This window comes from Cardiocondyla obscurior, linkage group LG24 (genome assembly GCF_019399895.1).
Source record: "Cardiocondyla obscurior isolate alpha-2009 linkage group LG24, Cobs3.1, whole genome shotgun sequence".
Classification (NCBI taxonomy): Eukaryota; Metazoa; Arthropoda; class Insecta; order Hymenoptera; family Formicidae; genus Cardiocondyla; species Cardiocondyla obscurior.
This window is the reverse complement of record NC_091887.1, coordinates 1,371,028-1,391,034: the sequence shown is the minus strand read 5'-3', so window position 1 is coordinate 1,391,034 and position 20,007 is coordinate 1,371,028. Positions and strand designations below refer to the sequence as shown.

Below are 20,007 nucleotides of genomic sequence, written 5' to 3'. Positions count from 1 at the left end.
CCGACGAATAGATACGCGGCATTTCCTATAATTTACAGTTAATTTCAGTCGCCACGAAACATTTTAATAAATAACAATAATTAATATCAATTAACCAGCATTTCAGTGATAATAAATTTAATGTTCGATTACGCGTAAAAATAACCCCAAGGTAATCATTCGAGTCGTTGCAAAATAAAAAAAAAATTATTATTCTACAGTTTGAGGTATCGTACGGATCCGTATAAAGTTTTTTTTTTTTTAAGAAAAAAAAAAGCATTCAACATTCTCGCATATTTTATGGTGACACGGAGACGTTTTTCCCGCTCGACAATCCACGATAATTTCCTGCCGTCGCTAAACTCGCGCGGCGTCTATCGTCAGAGAGGAGCACGGTTGGCCAGAGACACCCCGTATACACGTATATACGCACAAAGGGTGGGACCGGTGGCGTAAAAGAACCCGGGCGCTCCGAAACACGAGGCTAGCCTTCTGCCGCGCCGCTTCAGCTTTCATTAAGGAATCGTTAGCGCCGTCGCTCTCGTCGGCATCCTCCTCCTCGCCTCCGCGGTCCACTCCTCTCGCCTCGCCTCTCGCTTCCACCTTTTTTTCCCTTCCTCTCCCCCTCCCCTCTTCCCCTCCCCTTTCTCCTCCTCTCCTCTCCCGAACGAATATCGGCGCTCCGGTTTTTCGTTTTATCTTCGTGCTGTTCGCCGTCGTTTTCTCGCTCCTTTCCCCTTTTATAATTTTCCCGCTCTCGGTCTCTCTTTCGCCTTTCTCGCTTCGAACGGAAAATCGAACGGAGTCGGGCGCGCTGGGAATTTTCGTGCATTAAGATTTCGAGGGAGGAAGGCAATTCGAAAATTTTATTCCCCGTGCGGTCTCTGCCATTTTGACGTCAAGAAACTTTGATCTCCGCCCTTCTTTATTAATTTTTTTATTTTTATCTTTATTTTTTTTTTGTTTTATCTTGACGTGTGATTTTAATTGTCAAAGACCATCGTGTCTGACGAATAAAAAAACACGGCTGTTGGTCTCTAAAGCTAGTTTCCTCGAGGAAAGGTTGTATGCGTTTCATGTGCACCTTTACGAGGGGCGCAGATGGCCGCCGCATCTCGCCTTTTAGGGTGTGCGTGCACGCGTATGTGCCGGCTATTGCTGATAGAAAAAAAAAAAATCCTTCGCTAGAAGCCGCATTCCGGTTCCGCAGTTATCACAGCCGGGGGATACAGTCTACCGATCTCAGCTGCGAACCCCTCCGACGACACGCAACCCACGAGAGGGTGGGTCCTACTACGGACGTGAAATGTGGGGTAAATTATTTATCAAGGAGCCCCCGGTACTTTTTACCGCGTCGCAATATTCCCTACGTATGTGTTTCTATCAACAAGCTGCGTATTGTTCCCGTCCTGCTCTGTATCGATCAATTACGACGATACCCGCGCGGAAAGTAGAAAAATCGGGCAAAGTGGGCCGATAAAAGTTCTCTCAGAGATTACATCGACTTGAAAAAAAAAGAGAAAAAAAAAAAGAGATACGGGGAGAGGGAGAAGGAGATTCTCCTAGCGCGGCTTATAATCAACGAGGAAAATATGCTTCTTTTCGTATTTCAATCACCGCCCGACTACGCGGGAGATGCCGTCGTTCACGGCGGGCAATTGTTGCGGGCGAGCGCGTTCCTGCGCGCGCTTGCGGAGCGCGGAAACATCGAACGGGAAAAATGATCGCGACTCCTTTTGCTCGTGCTTCTTCTGCGCGTTCCATTCATCGCGTATCAATTTTCTCCGCTTTTTCCTTACCACTCATCTCGCCACCGACCGCCAGCTCGTTCCCCGCTCTCGCGCCGCGGATGCCTTTGGGCGGTTTTTATTTCACCGCGCTGACGAGTCTGGCTCGCGTCGTTCTAGCCCCGAAGAACCGCGCGAGCACACCTCACGTCCATAAACAACAACGTTACATTCCGTCTAGAATCACCTCGCATTCTGTATCTCTTTTTTTTGTTCTCTCTTTTTTACTTTTTTTTTTTCTTTGTTTCTTTCTTTTTTTTTTTTTTTTTTTATGCGCTCCTCTTTACGCATAATTTCTGCGGCACTTTTTGCATTTGCGTAACGCTGGCCATTTCGTCACTCGGGCAACGCGCAAACAGCGTTTCCTCGGGAGTACTACATTTACAAGCATTCTCCGTCCTGTACGAGTGTTTATCGCGATCGAGAGTGATTCTTATAGAAGTTGGAGTATGAAAAATTGGTCGGTGAGAAATATATTGTTGACGCCGTGAAATGAAAATACGACGAGCGAAAGAGTGCGCGAGAGCGAGCGCGACGATATTAATATTCGACACGTCGCCGACGTCGATCGAACGGCGCTAAATCTGCGACGGAATCTACTCGCATATTTGCTATTTAATACAATAAAAGACTCGCGCGAGGCGAAGTTACTCGGCGGGTTACAAAATGTTTTATTTCGTAGAACGCCGAGGGGAAAACGGTTTCTGGGGATAAGGCAACGTCCTCCACACATTGATCTCTCCTCTTCCCTTACTAATTACTCTTTCTCCTGTAGCGGCCCGAGCGCTACCGCTCTCGGTTTTTGTTCGCGTCTCGAGGCTAAAGCGATTCTGAAACCGTTTCTAGTAACCACGGTCTACGTTAATGAATGGCAGGGAATGGGGAGAATGAGCCGCCGCGTCTGTTTCGAATTGCTTCCAACAGAAATTGGATCGTGCGTTATTCTTTCATAGGCGGGCGCGTGCATCGATTTCGCGGGATTTCGAGTTACCACCGTACCCGCTCGATTGCCACAAAACTATTCCTGATAAGCAAACGTTTACTAGCTCGAAAAAAGCTTTTGTAAAAAAGCCGATCGTCCGTCCTATATAACGCTACTATTAAAAAAAGAAAAAACAAATAAATAAAAAAATAAAAAAACTAGATCAACAGTGTGACGTTCTTTTTTTTGTTGTTACTATTCCGATTAAACAATTTGGCCCGATCGAAATTCCGTCTAGGACGACGCGGGAAATAACGTTCTATTGTCGTCAATTACACCGGAATAATTTGCTTCCCGATGAATGATTAACCACCGCGGAAATCGGAATTAGCGGAAACGGTCCCGGCGGAAACGTAATCGAACGTTTTTTTACTGATTTTCTGGTCGGGTCAGCTATCGTGTAATGAATTCCAATGTAACGTGTAATTAGTTGCAAAATACTAATTATCGGCCGGCGATGGATCCGAGCCGCAAGGGCCCGATCGTGCTGATTACAAAACTATTTTGCGCTTTGTGAACGCGGGGCTCTAATGTGATGCCCGATTATGAGGCTCGCGTATAAATGACCGGTTTAGTATGACCAGTTTAGAGTTTGTGCTCGGGCGATCTCAACAAGCGCGGCCGCGAGTTTAATGAATAGCGGCTTCGCGGCCAATCAACTGCCAGCTTAAACCAGGTCCATAATTACTGTATATTGTTTCAAACGCGATCGTGCGTTTTAATTCCTCGCGTTAGGACAGCGCCATTCGTCATTATCTTTCGGCCTTTTTGCGCTAAAAACTGCGTTGGGCGCGCGCGGCGTCAAATAACAACGAGAGGCCGGCGATCGTTGCACCAAATTCGTCTGGAATTAAAATCGTCGGCGTCGAACTTTTGCGCCTGTTATCTGAATCGGTTCGGAACGCGGTGTTGATAAAATACAAAACTTAGACAACAACGGAAAAACACGCAAGCGGCCTGAAATTCCGCGTTTTAAAACCGATCCATGTAAAACAGACACTTGTGGATTAAATATTTATTTTTTCTTTCTCCTCTTTTTCTTTTTCTTTTTTTTTTTTTTTTTACGTAACATTTGCCCGATTGCGTAATACGATACGAGGGAACGAAGACGTCGAGCGTGAAGAGCGCACGGAAGTCGCCGGACGGCGTGAAGGAAGAATCCGCGGGCAATTGTTCTTGTTTTTCGTTAGGGTGGTCCAGGGGTTAGCCAATTAGACAAGGGATTGTATAATTGGGGAGATAAAGAATCGGGCGGATATTCTCCCAGGCACCTGCCAGCTGCCGTGTCGTAGACGAGGACGAGGCGAGTCCCCGAGAGAGAAAAAGGTCGGGGAACCGGTCGCCGTCGCTTCGATCGCTCTCGCGGCTCCGCCGTTCCTCCCGGCCGCCGTAAAAATTATCTACTTCGTCGCTATCACCCGAATATTCGCGCATTTATGCCCCCGGTGTTCACCGTCGGAATTATTTATCAATCGTCTCTCAGCTAGATCGTTCGAAAAATCGAATCTACCGCGGCAGCGAGGAGCCGATCGATCGGCTTTGAATTTTATTAATTTCGTCATCTTAGCCGGCGATGCCCTTAATCTTCTATCAACTTGTTTGACTATTGCAATCATTGTTGAGTCATCGCGAAGACTCGAGAGTCTCCTCCTCGGGGAGAGCATTATCAAGCGACGATAACCTCAGGAAGTAACGCTCGGCAAATGTTACAGTTACACCCGGTTTTATCGCGGCTAAATAATAAAGCGAAGTCGCATGGGCAGTCGTGTGTCACGTGCCACGACGTACCGCGGGGTGTAACGTCGGTGGATTTTCACGGTGAGCCGCCGGCATTCGTGCACGCCGAGAGAGAAAATACAGTTACGTCGGTAACCCACAATTTTACGATATTCCTAACAATAAATACGATAAACCCAATCTCATTTATAATTGACGCAATCGGATTTATCGTTAGATCATAAAACATCATAAATTTTGTGACTGCGTTTAAAAGCAACTATTTTTTTTTTTTTTTTTTTTTTTTTTCTTTTTCTTTCTCGCTCTCGGTGTGCAATCGCCGTGTGTCATTAGACGAAACGCGCGTGGTACGTGAATGCCGGGCGAAATGATAGCGGACCCGATGACTTGAAAACCTGTCAGCCACGAGTGGCGCGTTACGCAATGCCACTACGGTAAATCGTACCAGTGGAGCCGGGGCCAGGAATCCGCTTAGTCAATTTCCTTTTATTAGAATAAATACTCATTTCGGTACAATAGATATCGCGCCGTTCCCGAGCCGCATGCCTCGAATTCGATGGATAAAGGTCGTTACTCACGAACGAGACTCTATCTTTGGGTATTAGATGATTTAAACCGTCGCGAGTTAAGTATCGTCCGGCGACGACCACGTAATCGCCCGGATTGTCTTACACGACACGTGTATAGATTCAGCGATTTGCAGCTGATTTAAATTTTTTGACGGGGCCACAATTCACCAGCTGCAATTCTTTCGAAATTTATTGTAATTTTATGCGCGTAGTTCAAGGATTTTCATCTACGCTAAAGAGAAAGAAGCAGAACGAGAGAGGGGACAGAGATAAAAAAAGAAAAAAAAAAAAGAAAAAGAGAGAAAAAAAAAAGAGGAGGAGAATGAATCATACGGGTCGATACTTTTAAATGTGTTTCGAGGTCCTAAAGGTCTGGCTTTACTGTCCCATTTCATAGATAATTTACAATTGCCCGAGAGGAGAGGGAGTTTCGAATTATTACGACATAAGGCGTAAATAGACTCGTTTATCGGCGAGATAAATCACCGAACGTGACTCTGATCGTCACCAGTATCAAGCTACGTACTTTCACTTTCACCGAAATCGTTAGTTCCTTAATTCCGCTCAATTTTCGATCGTTAGTTTCCGAATCACTACGTACTTCGAACGGTATCGGCAGTTACGTAACCGCAGGCTTCCTCTCCGTCTCTTCGATAAATCTCCTCCCCAGACCGCGTCGTTTCGCGAATGCTTCTGGCAAAACTATTTCCGCTTCGCCGCGGCGGTGCGCGAGTTCACAGGGAGCATTCCGTTTCGTAATTATCTCGCGCGCGCGCGTGTAAATGCGTCGCCGCAATTATCCAAGTATCGCGGCGGCTTATAATTTATCGCGTTGCCGGGTTGATTTTGACCCGCCGCGTCACCCGGCCACGAAAATTCCTATCAACAGGTTGTCACCGACCTCTCCGGACCCGCGGGTACTGCTGCTACGAGCAGAGAGAGCCCGAGCAAGAGCTGTTACGCTGTTACACGCGCGCCGCGCGTTGTTCTCATTAACTCCGGGATTTTTGCAGCTGGTATTTACGCAGATACGTTTTGCGTAAAAATTTTCCCAGCGTGTTCCGTTTCTCGGAAAATCGGCTCCCTCTAAAATATCCGCGAAATAAAACGGGTGTTCCGTGCAATTCGTTAATCGAGGCGGCAATAATTACTATTGAGTAAATAAGGGCCGGTCAAGCGATGGATGCTGTTATAATAACTATGCGTTGCATTTTTCTTTTTTTTTACTAGCTAGCTGAATGCATCTATAATTCAAAAATTATAATTAAAGTGAGTGCCGCACGCGTATAAATTGATGAAGTTAAAAAAATTCGAGTTCTAGCGCTGGTTTTCGTAACGGTAATCTTTGTTTTAGAAATACATTTTAATCTAAGTGTTGTAATAATGTGCTTAACGATGTAATTGATAAGTAATTCGCGCAAAAGTCGCGATATATTCTTGCAAAAATCGTAAGGTACGGACAAATGTGCCTAAAGTTCGAATAAGCCGATCAAACTTAGACCGAAGTTGACAAACTTCAGTCAATTATTAAATGTTTTCGCGATTCTTTAATGAGTTTCGACTGTTATGTTGGAAATATTGAAGGCTCGAGTGATTTTTTACATCCCCCGCTTAATCGCCATGGTGTTTCACGTGATTAATAAAGCGCTTTCAAAGCTCGGACTTTTGTTTGTAAAAAAGATCGCTACACGTCTTTATCGCCTTAATGAATTGACTTTATGAGCTAAATGTGAGAGAGTGAAACGTCGATAAACGTAACGAACTCAATCGCATTTAGAAGCCTTTTAATTCGATAAAATTAATTATCTCGGCCGTTTTATTTTGACTTCGGCTTATCGGCTATTTTATAAATTCCGGCATGCTGTAAGTAACGTCACCGTCCGTAGAGCTGTGAACGCACGTGTCTTTATCTCACAAACATGACGACGCAAATCAATTTCGGCGCGGCAGAATATATAAAATCATAAATCATTATTTGAAATTTAAAAGTCTGAAGGATTAAATGTTAATAAAACATTTTATTCTTAGTTGAAGAAAAAAAATGCAAACGTTCACGTGTGAATAATCAATAAATTGCATTTTGAAACATGTTTTAAGAAGTTACGCGATTATTTAGCATGTTAATTATGCTTAGCATAAACGAAAGGAATACTCAAAAATTCACTCGAACTTGACGGCGCGGCGTCGGAGATTTCTTAAAAAGATTATGTTTAATGATTTAAATTGTATTAATTCGCTTGATCTTTCTCGTGCACGGAGTGCTCGGGACAAATTTATTAAAAAATAATGAAGATAAAAAAAAAAAAAAGATAAAAATTACAGAGGATATCTGCAATAAATAAGAGATTGCCAACTGCTCAATTAAATTGTGCTTTTATCAGACACCGACCTTGACTGTCGACTCTACCTTCCTTCTCGCGTCTGACGATCATTAAGGTCGAAATATTTAAATTGAATTTATGAGATCTGGCCCCGGGGCTACTTTCGTAGACTACTTTGCGGAGGTTGAAGAACCAGACGAGGAAACGGAACGGCAAATATACATAGACTAGATGCGGAGGACCGTCATCCATCACGGAGCACAAACTCCGCTGCTTCGGAGCTCTACGAGCCGCGGTGTCGAATGACGAAATCCTCTGTGCGCGCACGACGGCTATTCTATGTTCCTAGATACGCGAGATAAATACATGTCGATTGCCGGCGACGCGAAATTAATTGCCACCTCGTCGAGAAAATCGTGAAACTTGGGTGATTTACGGTCGCGGGGCTTATCCACGGAGTTTTGTTTAAAGAGAGAGAATGCTCGAGAGCGCGCGACTCCAATTCGAGAATTCACACACACGACACCCGGAGGCCCCCGCTACTAAAATCCCGCTGATGATCCCTGAGTGTAGGATTTATACACCCGGCTTGCGTTACGGCAAATGTACTTCGTCTCGGCTTCTTAAGTATTGGCTAAGTAAATCGACGTCGATTAATCAGAAATGACAGGAGGACTAGCCGGTTGCCCGGCGGGCATAGTTCCTCGCCGGTTTCGTAATTAGAGGCGCTAATTTCGCATACCTGCGCGCAGTCTGGCCGACGTAATTTCTGGATTTATCGCCATTATTTTTCTTGAAGGCGCATCTCGCGCGGGCGAGAGAAGGACGGCCTGCGCCGAGATTCCGGCTGTCCGATTTAATTCAGCAGGACTACTTCGAGCCGTCGCGCAAACGCGCTCGTACCGTCGCATCCTGCTCGCGTTACAAATTAATTCCCGCTTAATCGTATAATCCGGAGATTCTTTCAACGGGATTTCCTTCATATTCCGCTCGAATAAGTCGCGCTCGCATCTCCGCGGTCGGCGAAACTGCCTTCTGTCAATTACAACCGCCAATTTTTATTTGCCGCCACCGTGATTTCGCATCGAGAAATTCTTTAATTGAATCAAGTCCGTTGAACGGCGAGAGAGATCTCTTCCAGAGTTCTCGCAGGGGAAGGATCCATATGCGAATATTTAGTCTGCCAATCAGCGAGCTTTCCTTGATTCTTTCAAACATTTCGCAATTAAATCAACGAATAGATAGGAAGGAGAGATAAAATTTAATTTAAAAACCGCGAAGCTTATAATCGCCAGTTTTGAATTCATTAGTATTTTTATTAGGATTTATGGCACTTTGTCTCGTTTATTTTAAGTAAATTTCAGCGTATGATTTTCTCGGTCTAAAGTCAATTATTATATTGATCTGTCGATTCATTCATATGAATTGGCGTAATATAATATAACGTAGATGTTCCAAAACGATAAGAAAACCTTAGCTCAACTATTCGTTCATTTAATCATATTAGAAGAAACTATGCGCGCACTATTTTTTAATAGACCCTAATTACAAAAATAAAATCGTGCGACTTACCGATCTGCATGAGCTTCAGCGGAGTTGAAGATTTCTGCCGGTGACTGTAACATAAAGAGAAAAATATTAATGTAGACACGTATTAATTATTAAAATTAATAAAAAGAAAGGTACAAATTTATATTAATAAGGATTTTCTAAAGAAAAAAATTTATATTTACCTAAAAGTTGCTCCGCCGATGCAGGATGCCTATCCGAGGCCTGCTCCTCCTCTCAGATGGGACGTGTCGAGTCATCCTTCCGCGCACTGGAAACTCGCGAACACCCCGACCGTGATTCTACGATTCGCGAAAATTATTGATCACTTCTAAACGCGCGTTACTGTTCGGTACTCGCGTTTAAAATAAAGCCGTGTCAAAAAATTACGACCGAATACTGTTCGGAATTTTCGTAACGGCCGACGAACCGCCGGCGGTTCGTATAATTAATATATCGGCGGTGACGACACTTTCGTTGTAGCTGCGTCGATCTGTAACAAAAGAAAAATATATAATTTAATAAACAATTTTTTTATATAGTATGTTATGTAATTATACATAAAGAAAATCGACAAAAGACAAAAAAATACAATTATCGTCTTGATGTTCGATCTTAAAAATAGCTCTATTTAACTTTAATTATTTTTTTCTCTGCTCATTTTAATTAACGACGCATTAACTGCCGTAAATAAAATTGCGACATCTCCGTGGAGACTTTCAAAGAAGGAATACGAACCTAATTCAAACATGAATGGAAATTACACGTAATATTTTTGCGGTTTAATAATTTATATGTCTACAATAAAAATAGTTCTGTTTTTTCCTCTTCTTCTAATTGTTTTTACGCCCTCCAGACTCGTCGTTTGCTTAGCGCGCTCAAGGAACAAAGAAGGAAAAAATAAAAAAAATAAAAAGGAAAAAGAGAAAGAATGACGCGCAACAGACTATCGCGTTACGTGGACTATGCGCGAACTTGACACCGGCAAGGACGTGTTTCGAAAGGAGGAAATAAAAAAAAAAAAAAAATAGCAGCTCCAACCCGTTAAAGGACGCGCGCCAAGTCAATCGTTGAAGCCTCGAGCGAGACCGTCGATCGATTACCGAATAAATCACGATCCACGACAACCGTAAAGCGATCGTTAACTGATTTGCCGTTAGCGCGCCTGGATTATCGCCGTTCTTCCTGCTTCTGTTAAATAGCGCGCGAAAACGTAAAGCTATAAAAATCACGCACGTCCGTGCGTTTCGGGCTGTCCGTGCGCGCTACACGGCAACGGAGTTTAAAGTGCTCGCGGCAACTTCCAAATTCGTGAAATTGACAAAGAAGTTTCTTTCGACACCGTGGGAGACGGTACGGTTTCCTTGTTTTATACGCGGTCTGTCTAATCTCGGACCTGGGAAAATTCATTCCCGCGGCGTGTTATTTACGCGAGCCGGTGCGAGATTCGGGAAAAAGTTTTCCGGCTGGAAATGACGAGCCCTCCGAGCCCTCGCCGAGTCGTCGGTAACGACACGATCCCGAGGGTCGTCCGTCCGAATTCGGGGCCCTCGCGAAGGACCCGGATCTTCGCCCTAGATCCCCGGGCGTGGCGAATATGACGGGTCTCAGAAACGTACCCGCTCGTTTTTACGTAATAGCCTCGGCCCGAACGGGAGGCGACGGCCAGGAAACTGGCTTCTCCGCTTCGCCACATCGCTCCTCGCGTGTTCGGGATCGTTTCTTCGACTCCCCGACACGTCATCTCGACCGGTGCGATACCTACGTTTCACCGCGCGGCGTCGGAAGACAATTCGCTGCCCTTTCCACGAAGCCGGGGCTGCCCGGCACGATCGTTACCTCGGCGCATCACGGATCTCGTGACCGGCGTTATTATTTGGTAATGATGCGCGCGCGTCATTACGGATGAATGAGACGTTTTAGCGGCATTAGTGACCCACCGTGGACGGGACGGAAATTTCGAAAGAAAGCAGGAACTCCTCGAGGTCGAAAATAGAGGTGGGCCGCGCGGCGATTATCCCCGGGACCCATGTGTCCGTGCCACGTCACGTTGGATTAATTAGTCGTCCACTCGCGAACAAAGCCGGAAAATATCGGCAGTTATTACCGTCTCCGTTGATCACAGGCGCAATTTAGAATTAAAGTGCACGGTCCCGGCTGCGAAATCGCGCGGCGTTGAATAAAAAATATTATATGCAAGGCGCATAAATGTAATAATAATTACGCGACGGCGAATTCTCTCGTTCGCGCTCGATTAACGCGCGTCGAATAAACGTACACGTTCGATCTGCGTCGCGAGATTTGGCGGCGTCGACGGCGAGTATTTTCCCGTGGAAATCTCTTGGGCGGGATGGATCTTAGTAATTGACGATCGCTCTGTTTAACGCCGTCGCGGGGAGCGCTGAGCGAAGAACGTAAAGTCAGACGAGATGAAAGGAATTAGAAACTGCCGCGCGAGGAACCGGCGATTGTGACGAAGACGAGCGGGGGGATAAAAGAGGAAGACAAAGTGAAGCGGCAAGACGAAGGAAGGAGAAAGCGAGGATACTAGAATACAAGGTGGAGGAGAGGGAGCTCTCTCTCTCTCTCTCTCTCTTTCTCTATGCGGTACCCGAAGCCAGTCGGTCGGATATGCCCCGAGGCTAGGCCGTGATAGACAAGGTCAGCCTCTCCCCGTCTCGCTACGTACGCTCGAGCTACCGTGGCAGTGCTCCTCTTTTTTTTTTTTTACGTTTATTTATTTATTTATAAATATACTGGCGCGCGACGTGTCCGGTTAGCGCTGAAAACGAGAGGAAAGCGAATGTCACTTGGCGAGATCGTTTTCGACCGATCTCTCTTTTTACCTCCCTCGTTGTATTGTTTTTTTTACTACATATTGTTGTGAAATATGCGAAACGAGCGCAATCGCGAGGTGCGCTCCCGTTCCGTGCGCGATGTGTCACGTGCACGCAGGAAGTTATTAATTTGCATTTTAAATAAGGAAGCGTAAAGTTTCCGCCGATAGATCGCCGCGAGCTTCTGAGATCGATTACGACTCGTTTAATCGTAGCGTATTATATATATATATATTTTTTTTTTTACTCTTTTTGTTCTATTTTTCTTTTTAATATGGAAGTATTTTTTTTATTCTTTCTTTTGCAGATATTCGGTAGCAAGGCGGATCTGCAGCTTCACACGCAGATTCATATGCGCGAGGCAAAGCCGTACAAGTGCACGCAGTGCTCCAAGGCGTTCGCCAATTCCTCGTACCTGTCCCAACATACGAGGATCCACCTGGGCATCAAGCCGTACCGTTGTGAGATTTGTCAACGGAAGTTCACCCAGCTGAGCCACCTACAGCAGCACATCCGCACGCACACCGGCGATAAGCCGTACAAGTGCCGGCATCCTGGCTGCACGAAGGCGTTCAGCCAATTGAGCAACCTGCAGAGCCATTCTCGATGCCACCAGACCGACAAGCCGTATAAGTGTAACTCCTGCTACAAGTGCTTCTCCGACGAGCCGAGTTTGCTCGAGCACATACCGAAACACAAGGAGTCGAAGCACCTGAAGACGCACATCTGCCAGTACTGCGGTAAGAGTTACACCCAGGAGACCTATCTGGCGAAGCATATGCAGAAGCACGCGGAGAGAACGGACAAGAGACCACCGATCATCGGCACGGGTCTCAGGCCGTCGATACACGCGATGACCGCCCACCACCAGGACCATTACTGGCCCAAGGTCAGCCCTGACACGGTGATCGGCGACCTGCACGAGAGGTTGCCGCATCATCACGCGGAGTACCATCAGAATCAGAATCCGGAGATGTTACTACCGGGGCACGGACATCGCGCCGGCGAATCTATAGAGAACGACTCGAGGCAGCAGACGCCTCAACCGGGAGCGAATCATCATCCCAACAGCAGCTCGGCCTTCACGCCAATATCGTCGATCTCGATCAACTCGATCTCCTCGATGCAACATCCGCTGAACCCGCTGAATCACCTGCACTACCCTGGTAGCCATCACCCGGCGTCGCGGCCGTACCTCTACGAGGCGTTCAACACGACGCAGAAATCCTCGCCGACGTCCTCGTCGTCCGGCGTAACGCCCGGTACTACCAGCAATCAGAACGCGACGTCCTTTCCGAATCAGCTGATCAGTCTTCATCAGATTAGGAACTACGCTCACCAGCCAAACCTTGGCAATCTAGGCAACCTCGGGAATTTGGGGAATCTGAGCAATCTCAGCAATCTTAGTGCCACGATGGAGAGTCACGCGCTATTGGGCGGTCTTAAGGAGAAGCAGTAATGATCTTTGAAGATTAACCTCGGAAAACATTCGTGCGTTCTCCGTCTTCGCTCCCTCTATCCTTTTTCTTCTGCTTGCTGCGTGGCACGTCATGACGCTCTTCATCGCACTCGATCGTTTTCTTCTCCGTGATCTCTTTACCCGTCTAATTTATTCACCACATTGGTGTATGCAAGTCTCTCTCGTAAGCAACGCCCCTCCTTTGCTTCGGTATTATACGCATAAACAGGTATGTATGCAAGAAGGACAGGGTCTTGTCGTGATCTTATAGATTAATGCGTGCAGTGTGGAAATTATCGCCGAGAAACGGATAAGAAATACGAGATGAAAATACGTCGGTGTATGCTTGAAGAATCGAAAAATTTTTCGCCGCGTTTTCGACAACGCGTAGAAAATTATCACGCTCTCCCTAATCTCCCTTTTTTTTTTTTATCTTTTTTATTTTATCTATGATTTGATTCGTATATGTGTAACAATTCAATGTGTTCTTACACTTCTTATACGTCGTATATGTATATCTTGATCAAACTTAATAATCCGTTATTATATGCAAGAAAAGTACACAGATTTATTTTTGATAAAATTGTTTCATTAGACGTCAATTAATATTTCAATTGATCATTGTAACTGTTATACCGAAGTTGAAAACTTTCGAATTGAACGATTAATTTGATTTAAACGATTGATTTCTTTTTGCTAATTTTTTCTATGAATTATATTTAAATGTTTCAATCGCTGTCGAAATTGAAAACACATTTAAAATGTTTACTTTTTTTTTTTATAATATTTCCGATATTTAATTAGTTAAATATCGTGGTTTAATTCACACGTATCTATGTTATGTTACAGTGCGGTCGCGTTGGAAACCTTGATTTACATTCCTTGATATAATAAGACTGACGAGACGTAGTTTCCTCGAAGACTACGTTTTTACATACTGGTCTAATTACTGATGATTGATACGATCGGTGATCACGATCATCAAGAACTGTTTTGTTGCTTTTCCTCCACTAAAAATCTAATCTCTGCGTTGGTCGAAGATACAATCGATTTGCCCAACTATTTCAGATTCTCCACGCTTTTCAGCGTGCTAATCCTCGCCAATAATCATGCGTGCCAATTACGTGTTAGAAAGTTCCATCAATACGCATTCATTGCGATATAATCCACATGATCTGACATCGGTCGTTTAAAGCTGACATTTGAATGATAAAGTGGAGCACGATCATGGATTAACTTGTATTCGAATGGTAGACGATATACTTTCATAATGCTAGAAAGTATACGATGTGCTGACGATAAACTGCGAACTGGTTTCCTCTTCAGCTCATCATAAAAGATTTTCGTTGCAAAGATCGGATTTATTTTCTGTTTAAATAACTAATGACTTATATTTTTTTACGATGAATTAGGATAAAACAATTTTTTTAATGAATTTCGTTCTACTAAATTATAAGTTCCTTGACCTCATTAATTTTTGACACACTCCCTTGCTGCATTTCTCGACTTTATTCTATTTCTTATCAGATCATTGTGTGCGATCAAAATTTCAACTGGAATTATTTTTTTATTACCACAGTTTAAAACATTATACGTTTATTAATTAACATTCTTACTTTCACAGTAAGTCATACTTTATTTTTGTTGATTATTGTAATAAATGCGATTTTATTCTTCTTCTTTCTGTTTTTTTTTTCTCTTCTTTTTTTTAATTTTTTTTTTTTAAGTTCTTTTATTCTTTTCATTTCATTCATTTCTCTCTCCTTTTTACATTCCTTATTTTTTTTCGTATATACCCCGCAAAGTACTAGATTACGCAAAAAGCCACACTATAATTATAGTATGAAAATATAACTTTGCAATTTAGCTAAAATGCGAGTTTGTTAAAAATAAATGTTCCGTAACGCGCGTTATGGCCGCTAAGTTTTAATTACTTTTGAATACTTTGTCACAATTTACAAAGTACATTATTGTTACGGTGACGAGTATACTGAGAAAATATCCGGAGTATGCGATAAAAAAGAATCAAGTTTTAGGCACGTGTACGACAAAGCTCATGCGAACAATTTACGTCTTGACGTATGCGGAAGAAAACGGATAGGCCGATGTTATAAAGTGGGCGAAAAGTATATTTTTCGCGTTGTCGAAAAAGAAAAAAGAAAAAAGAAAAAAAAAACATTTGCAAAATTATGCGAAAGCGCCAGTAGTAACGGAGACATAACGACGAGAAGAACGTTATAAAATAACGCGAAGACTGGCATATAAATAAAAATACACGAGAATCTCGTCTAGAAGTATATACGGACACGATATATATATATGTATATATATTTTTATGAAAAGTATATATATGTATATGTATATATACGCATATATATATACATATAAATATAAAAGTATCACGCACATACTGTAAGAGAGCCGCACGGAGACCTCTTTGTAAATAGGTGCTATATAAATGAAAAAGTATATTCATATATTAATTAATATATTAATATATGTATATACATATATATATACAAAAAAAAACATGAATAAAGAAATAATTATTATTATCATCATCACGAGCGTCACCATCTTTATCAGCATCATTATTGTCATCTCGGTCATTATTATTCTATTATATTATTTTTATTTGCATTATTATTACTATTGCTCTTTAATTATTAATATTATTATTATTATTATAAATTGATTAATATTTTGATCGATATTTAGTAGGTGTGTAAGGTAAAGAAAAAAAAAACAGACTCTAATAATGAAGATATTCTAAGTACCTTTCCTAAGATCTAAGTAATCTTATGTATAATCTGTTGCGTGCGTATGCGTGTGCGCGTGAAGAAGAAGAAAAAGAAAAGAAAAAAAAATAAGGAGCAAGTGGTAGGGAAAGAAAGAGTAAGGGAGAAAGATGAACATGTATATGCGACCATTGTAGATAATTTGTTGTTAACGGCGTTAGGCGCGCTCTCCTGCGAGTTTCCCGGGTGACCAATCGTTCAAATCGAGTTACGTTATTCGCAAAGGACACGGGGAGGCCTGATCGTTAAGTTTTGCATTTTTAATCTCATTGTCACTAATGTCGCTTTTATATCTGCCACCGTCGGCGTACGATTTACGACGAGGTGGACGGCGTCAGCGGTGCTAATTTATTTCCGGGGGTATTTCTTTTTTTTTCTCTTTTTTTTTTTTCTTTTATTTTTTTTTTCCTTTCTTTTTACTTGCGCCGAGAAAATCGGCGCTTTCATCCGACGACAGGGAACCTCGTGGAGATCACGTCCGCGCTTTACCTATGCTCAAGTTGTTTAAAACTATTACGTTGTTATTAAGAAAATGATAGGACAATGAACGAGAGTAGGGGCGAGGGGTAAAGCATATAGATGAAACGTTCGAAGTAGATCTACTTTCTTGCTGCGCGTAGCAGTCTCCTTTGCAATACGGTATGCGACCCGCTATCTTTGGATATTCCGAATCAAGTCAACGCGAAAATAGGATAAAAATGTACAAAAAAAAAGACACAAAAGAAAAAGGAACAGGCAAACTTATATAATCATGCATACGCGCGCGATTATTAAGAAACCTCGAATGCGCATACATCCCGACAAGTTGGCAACGAGATGAAAAAACAAATATATATATATAATCGATTGAAATGCAGAGAAAAGGATAGACAGATATCCATTTTGTTGACTACGATTGATAGAAAATGAAATAAGATAGTTTCGCATAAAAACAAGGGATAGATGCAAGATAAGAGACTCCAACCCCGCGCTTTAAATGTGATTTCTTCTGCCTATCCTTAGTTTCATGGATTATATTATTATTATTATTAATATTTTATTATTAATATTATTATTATTATTATTTCGTTTAATAAACTGTCACGTGTTAAAATAAAGGCAAAGGAGAGTTTCCCGATATATGTGATGCTGAATTATTTTATTTTTCGTTGTTCTTTTTCTTTGTTTTTTTTCTTTTTAACGAAAAGACAAGTTTCTTTTAACCTACCTTCTCTTTTATCACACAGCGATCCTTCCTTTCATCTATTGGTTTTAGGACATAATTCTATATACTTTTCATCGGTAATTGTTAATTTTTTAAAGATTTATTTACTATATTTGTAGATTGACGGTTCACAAAGAACGTTAAATGTCACGGAACAAGAAAATTTCTTGTTAGCGTGCATTAATGTCTTCATAAAGATTGGAATGCGCGTTAGAATAAGGTGTCTTTCGCGTTTCTCAATTTAATCTGCACTAATCCGTAAATACACAAACACGTATATATGGTCTTTTTTTTGTAACAATTTCATTGCAATACATTATTTTTTACTCAAAGAATGCGATTATTGGTGACATATTTAAAACGAAACGAGTGCAAGAATTGTTAATACCTCTCTTTTGAAACTATCATTGTTAAATATATTACTTCAAAAAATGGACTACTGTTCTCATTTTTTTTCTCACATATTTATTCATACACGCTCGCGCGTAGTTACGGATTATGAAGCATGAATTACGCGAGAAGAATCCAAGGAATCTTCAGAAAATGGTTTTTATTTTTAATCACGATTTTAGCGCGTGTTTTTTGTGAACTTTCTTTTTATTAATTAAAATAATCTATTTGTTTTAAGATGCGATATTAAAAATTGCAACAAAAATACAAATGTTTCTTTCTTTCTTTTTTTTTTCTTTTTAAACTTGAAAATAAAAGCAGTCTTCGCGCTATATATTTTTTCGTCTGTAACTTGTCGCTTCTTTGTTGATCAAAGGATTAGAGAAACTCATTTCCCTCCTAACCCCCCCCTTCCCCCTTCCTTCTTTGACGCTATTCTCTCCTCGGCAGCGCGCCGTTTCGTTTCCGTTCCACGGTGCTCGGATCCTTTTATCCTTCACTGATTCTCTGTCGCAATCCCCTCTGTCTCTCGTTTCTTACATTCGATTACTATAAATTTCGCGAGACACTCGAGCGCACGCGATTCCGACGCGTCGTGCGAACATTTCGCGGACCAGATGCCGTCCAATTATTCTTTCGTCGTGTACACGTACAGAAGCAGGGGAAATCATGCGTTGTGACGAATTGAAGATGTTAAATGCTAAATTTCTCATCTATCCTACGATGCGAAAAGTGTTTTCGAGGGAGAATGATAAAAGTAACGGGGGGGGGATGGGGGTGGGAGGGGCTCCTTCGAGGACGAAAGATAAGCGATGCGAGGCTCGAGATATGCACGGGGACGTACCGGTTGACGAAGCTGTTCTTTGCTACTCGCGCGCGATCAGTTCCTTCGAATGAACAACGATTTCGGGTGACGCAAATAAGGGGAAGGGTTGGGGAGGGGGGGGGAAAGATTAATACACTCTTTTTAGCAATACTTAGGAAGCACGGGAGGGGAAGGGGGGCGCACACACACGAAGTCTTTCGACACGGGAAACGATAGGGTTAACGGATGACGTCGACGAGCGGATGTCGATCGTTTAACGCAAATAAAATTTTCGCATACCAAGCAATAATTTACAGTCCGCGTCGATCGCCGTGTCTAGGTGTAAAACGGGGAAATATCGACATTCTCTCTTCGGGACAAATTGCGTAGCGAGGACACACATTTGCATTATTAGAATGATTTAATAAGAGCATATATAAGATAGAGACTGTATACTATGATCTCGTAGCAGGATCGAGAAAACTGTACTTACATAATTGTATATTCTTTTAATTAAACGCGCCTGTACGCGGACTTTAACGGCAACGAGATCCACCGGATTAATACCATCTTCGGGGAAAAAAAGGCTTCGCGAACCTCACTCTTTATATATCGTTCTCTTTCGGTAATAGTTATTATTACTATCTACTTCAAGTATACAAGTTGTAAATGAATGTTTCTACAACCAGCATACCTTGCGTAACCATTAGTCGTCGAGAGGAAAAGCGAAGAAACAAATAAACAAATATATACATGCACACGTCTACGTGCATATATATATTTACTTATGCGTGTGTGAATGCATGTGTGCGCGCGTATCACATCTCTGTGTGTTACAACGCATTCCTAGGAAAAAAAAAAGAAAAAAAAAAAAGAAAAGAAATGCGTGTAACGAGAAAGGCAATTGATAAGAACGCATGTGCGTGCACGTAAGAGCGTATGCTGCTGCGAGAGAAAGAAAAATAACGAGAGAGCGAGAGGACGCACATAAGCGACATAAGAAAAAAAAATAAAAAAAAAATAAAAAAAAACCAATATATTAATTATTGCGTGGTACGAACAGAACTGTGATATTTTATTGTATAATTCTGCGGAAGAAAAGATGAGAGAGAGAAATATGAAGAGAAACCTTTAAGAAGTATATACTATTATGTGAGAAAGAGAGTGAGAGAAAGAGAGAGAAAGTGAGCGAGAGAGAAAGAAAGAAAGAGACAGAGAGAGGGAGAGAAAGAGCGAGAGCGAGAAAGAGAGAGAGAGAGAGAGAGAGCGAGGGAGAGCTAAGATGAATATTACTGTATTTTACAAAAAAGTGCATCCTTAAACGCAATTAAATGCAATTGTGCGGGAACTGTACATACACCTGGTGTCTCCTTAAAGATAAAAAGAAAAAAAAAAAAAAAGAAATAGGTATCCACGATTTTTCGGTTGCATAAGTAGCGCGTAAGGTGTACGAAAGGGACATTTTATTGTTCGATAAGAAACAAATGAGAGGCAAAGCTCTGTCCAGTCGCTCTCGCGACTTTATGTGAGGTAATGCTCGGTGTTCTCGGGCCGCGCGATCGCGGGTCCTATCGTCTGATCGTTTCCTGTT

General features: G+C 42.4%; 1 protein-coding gene across 1 annotated transcript in view; it reads left to right on the top strand.

The window, feature by feature from the left end:
* LOC139111615 (zinc finger protein rotund) overlaps positions 1-17,143 on the top strand; it is a 105,212-nt gene extending 88,069 nt beyond the window's left edge. Inside the window, exon 6 of the mRNA XM_070672029.1 lies at positions 12,068-17,143. Within this exon, the coding sequence (XP_070528130.1) occupies positions 12,068-13,219 (1,152 nt within the window). The 3' untranslated portion in view covers positions 13,220-17,143. The remainder of the gene's footprint in view (positions 1-12,067) is intronic.
* The last annotated feature ends 2,864 nt before the right edge of the window (positions 17,144-20,007 follow it).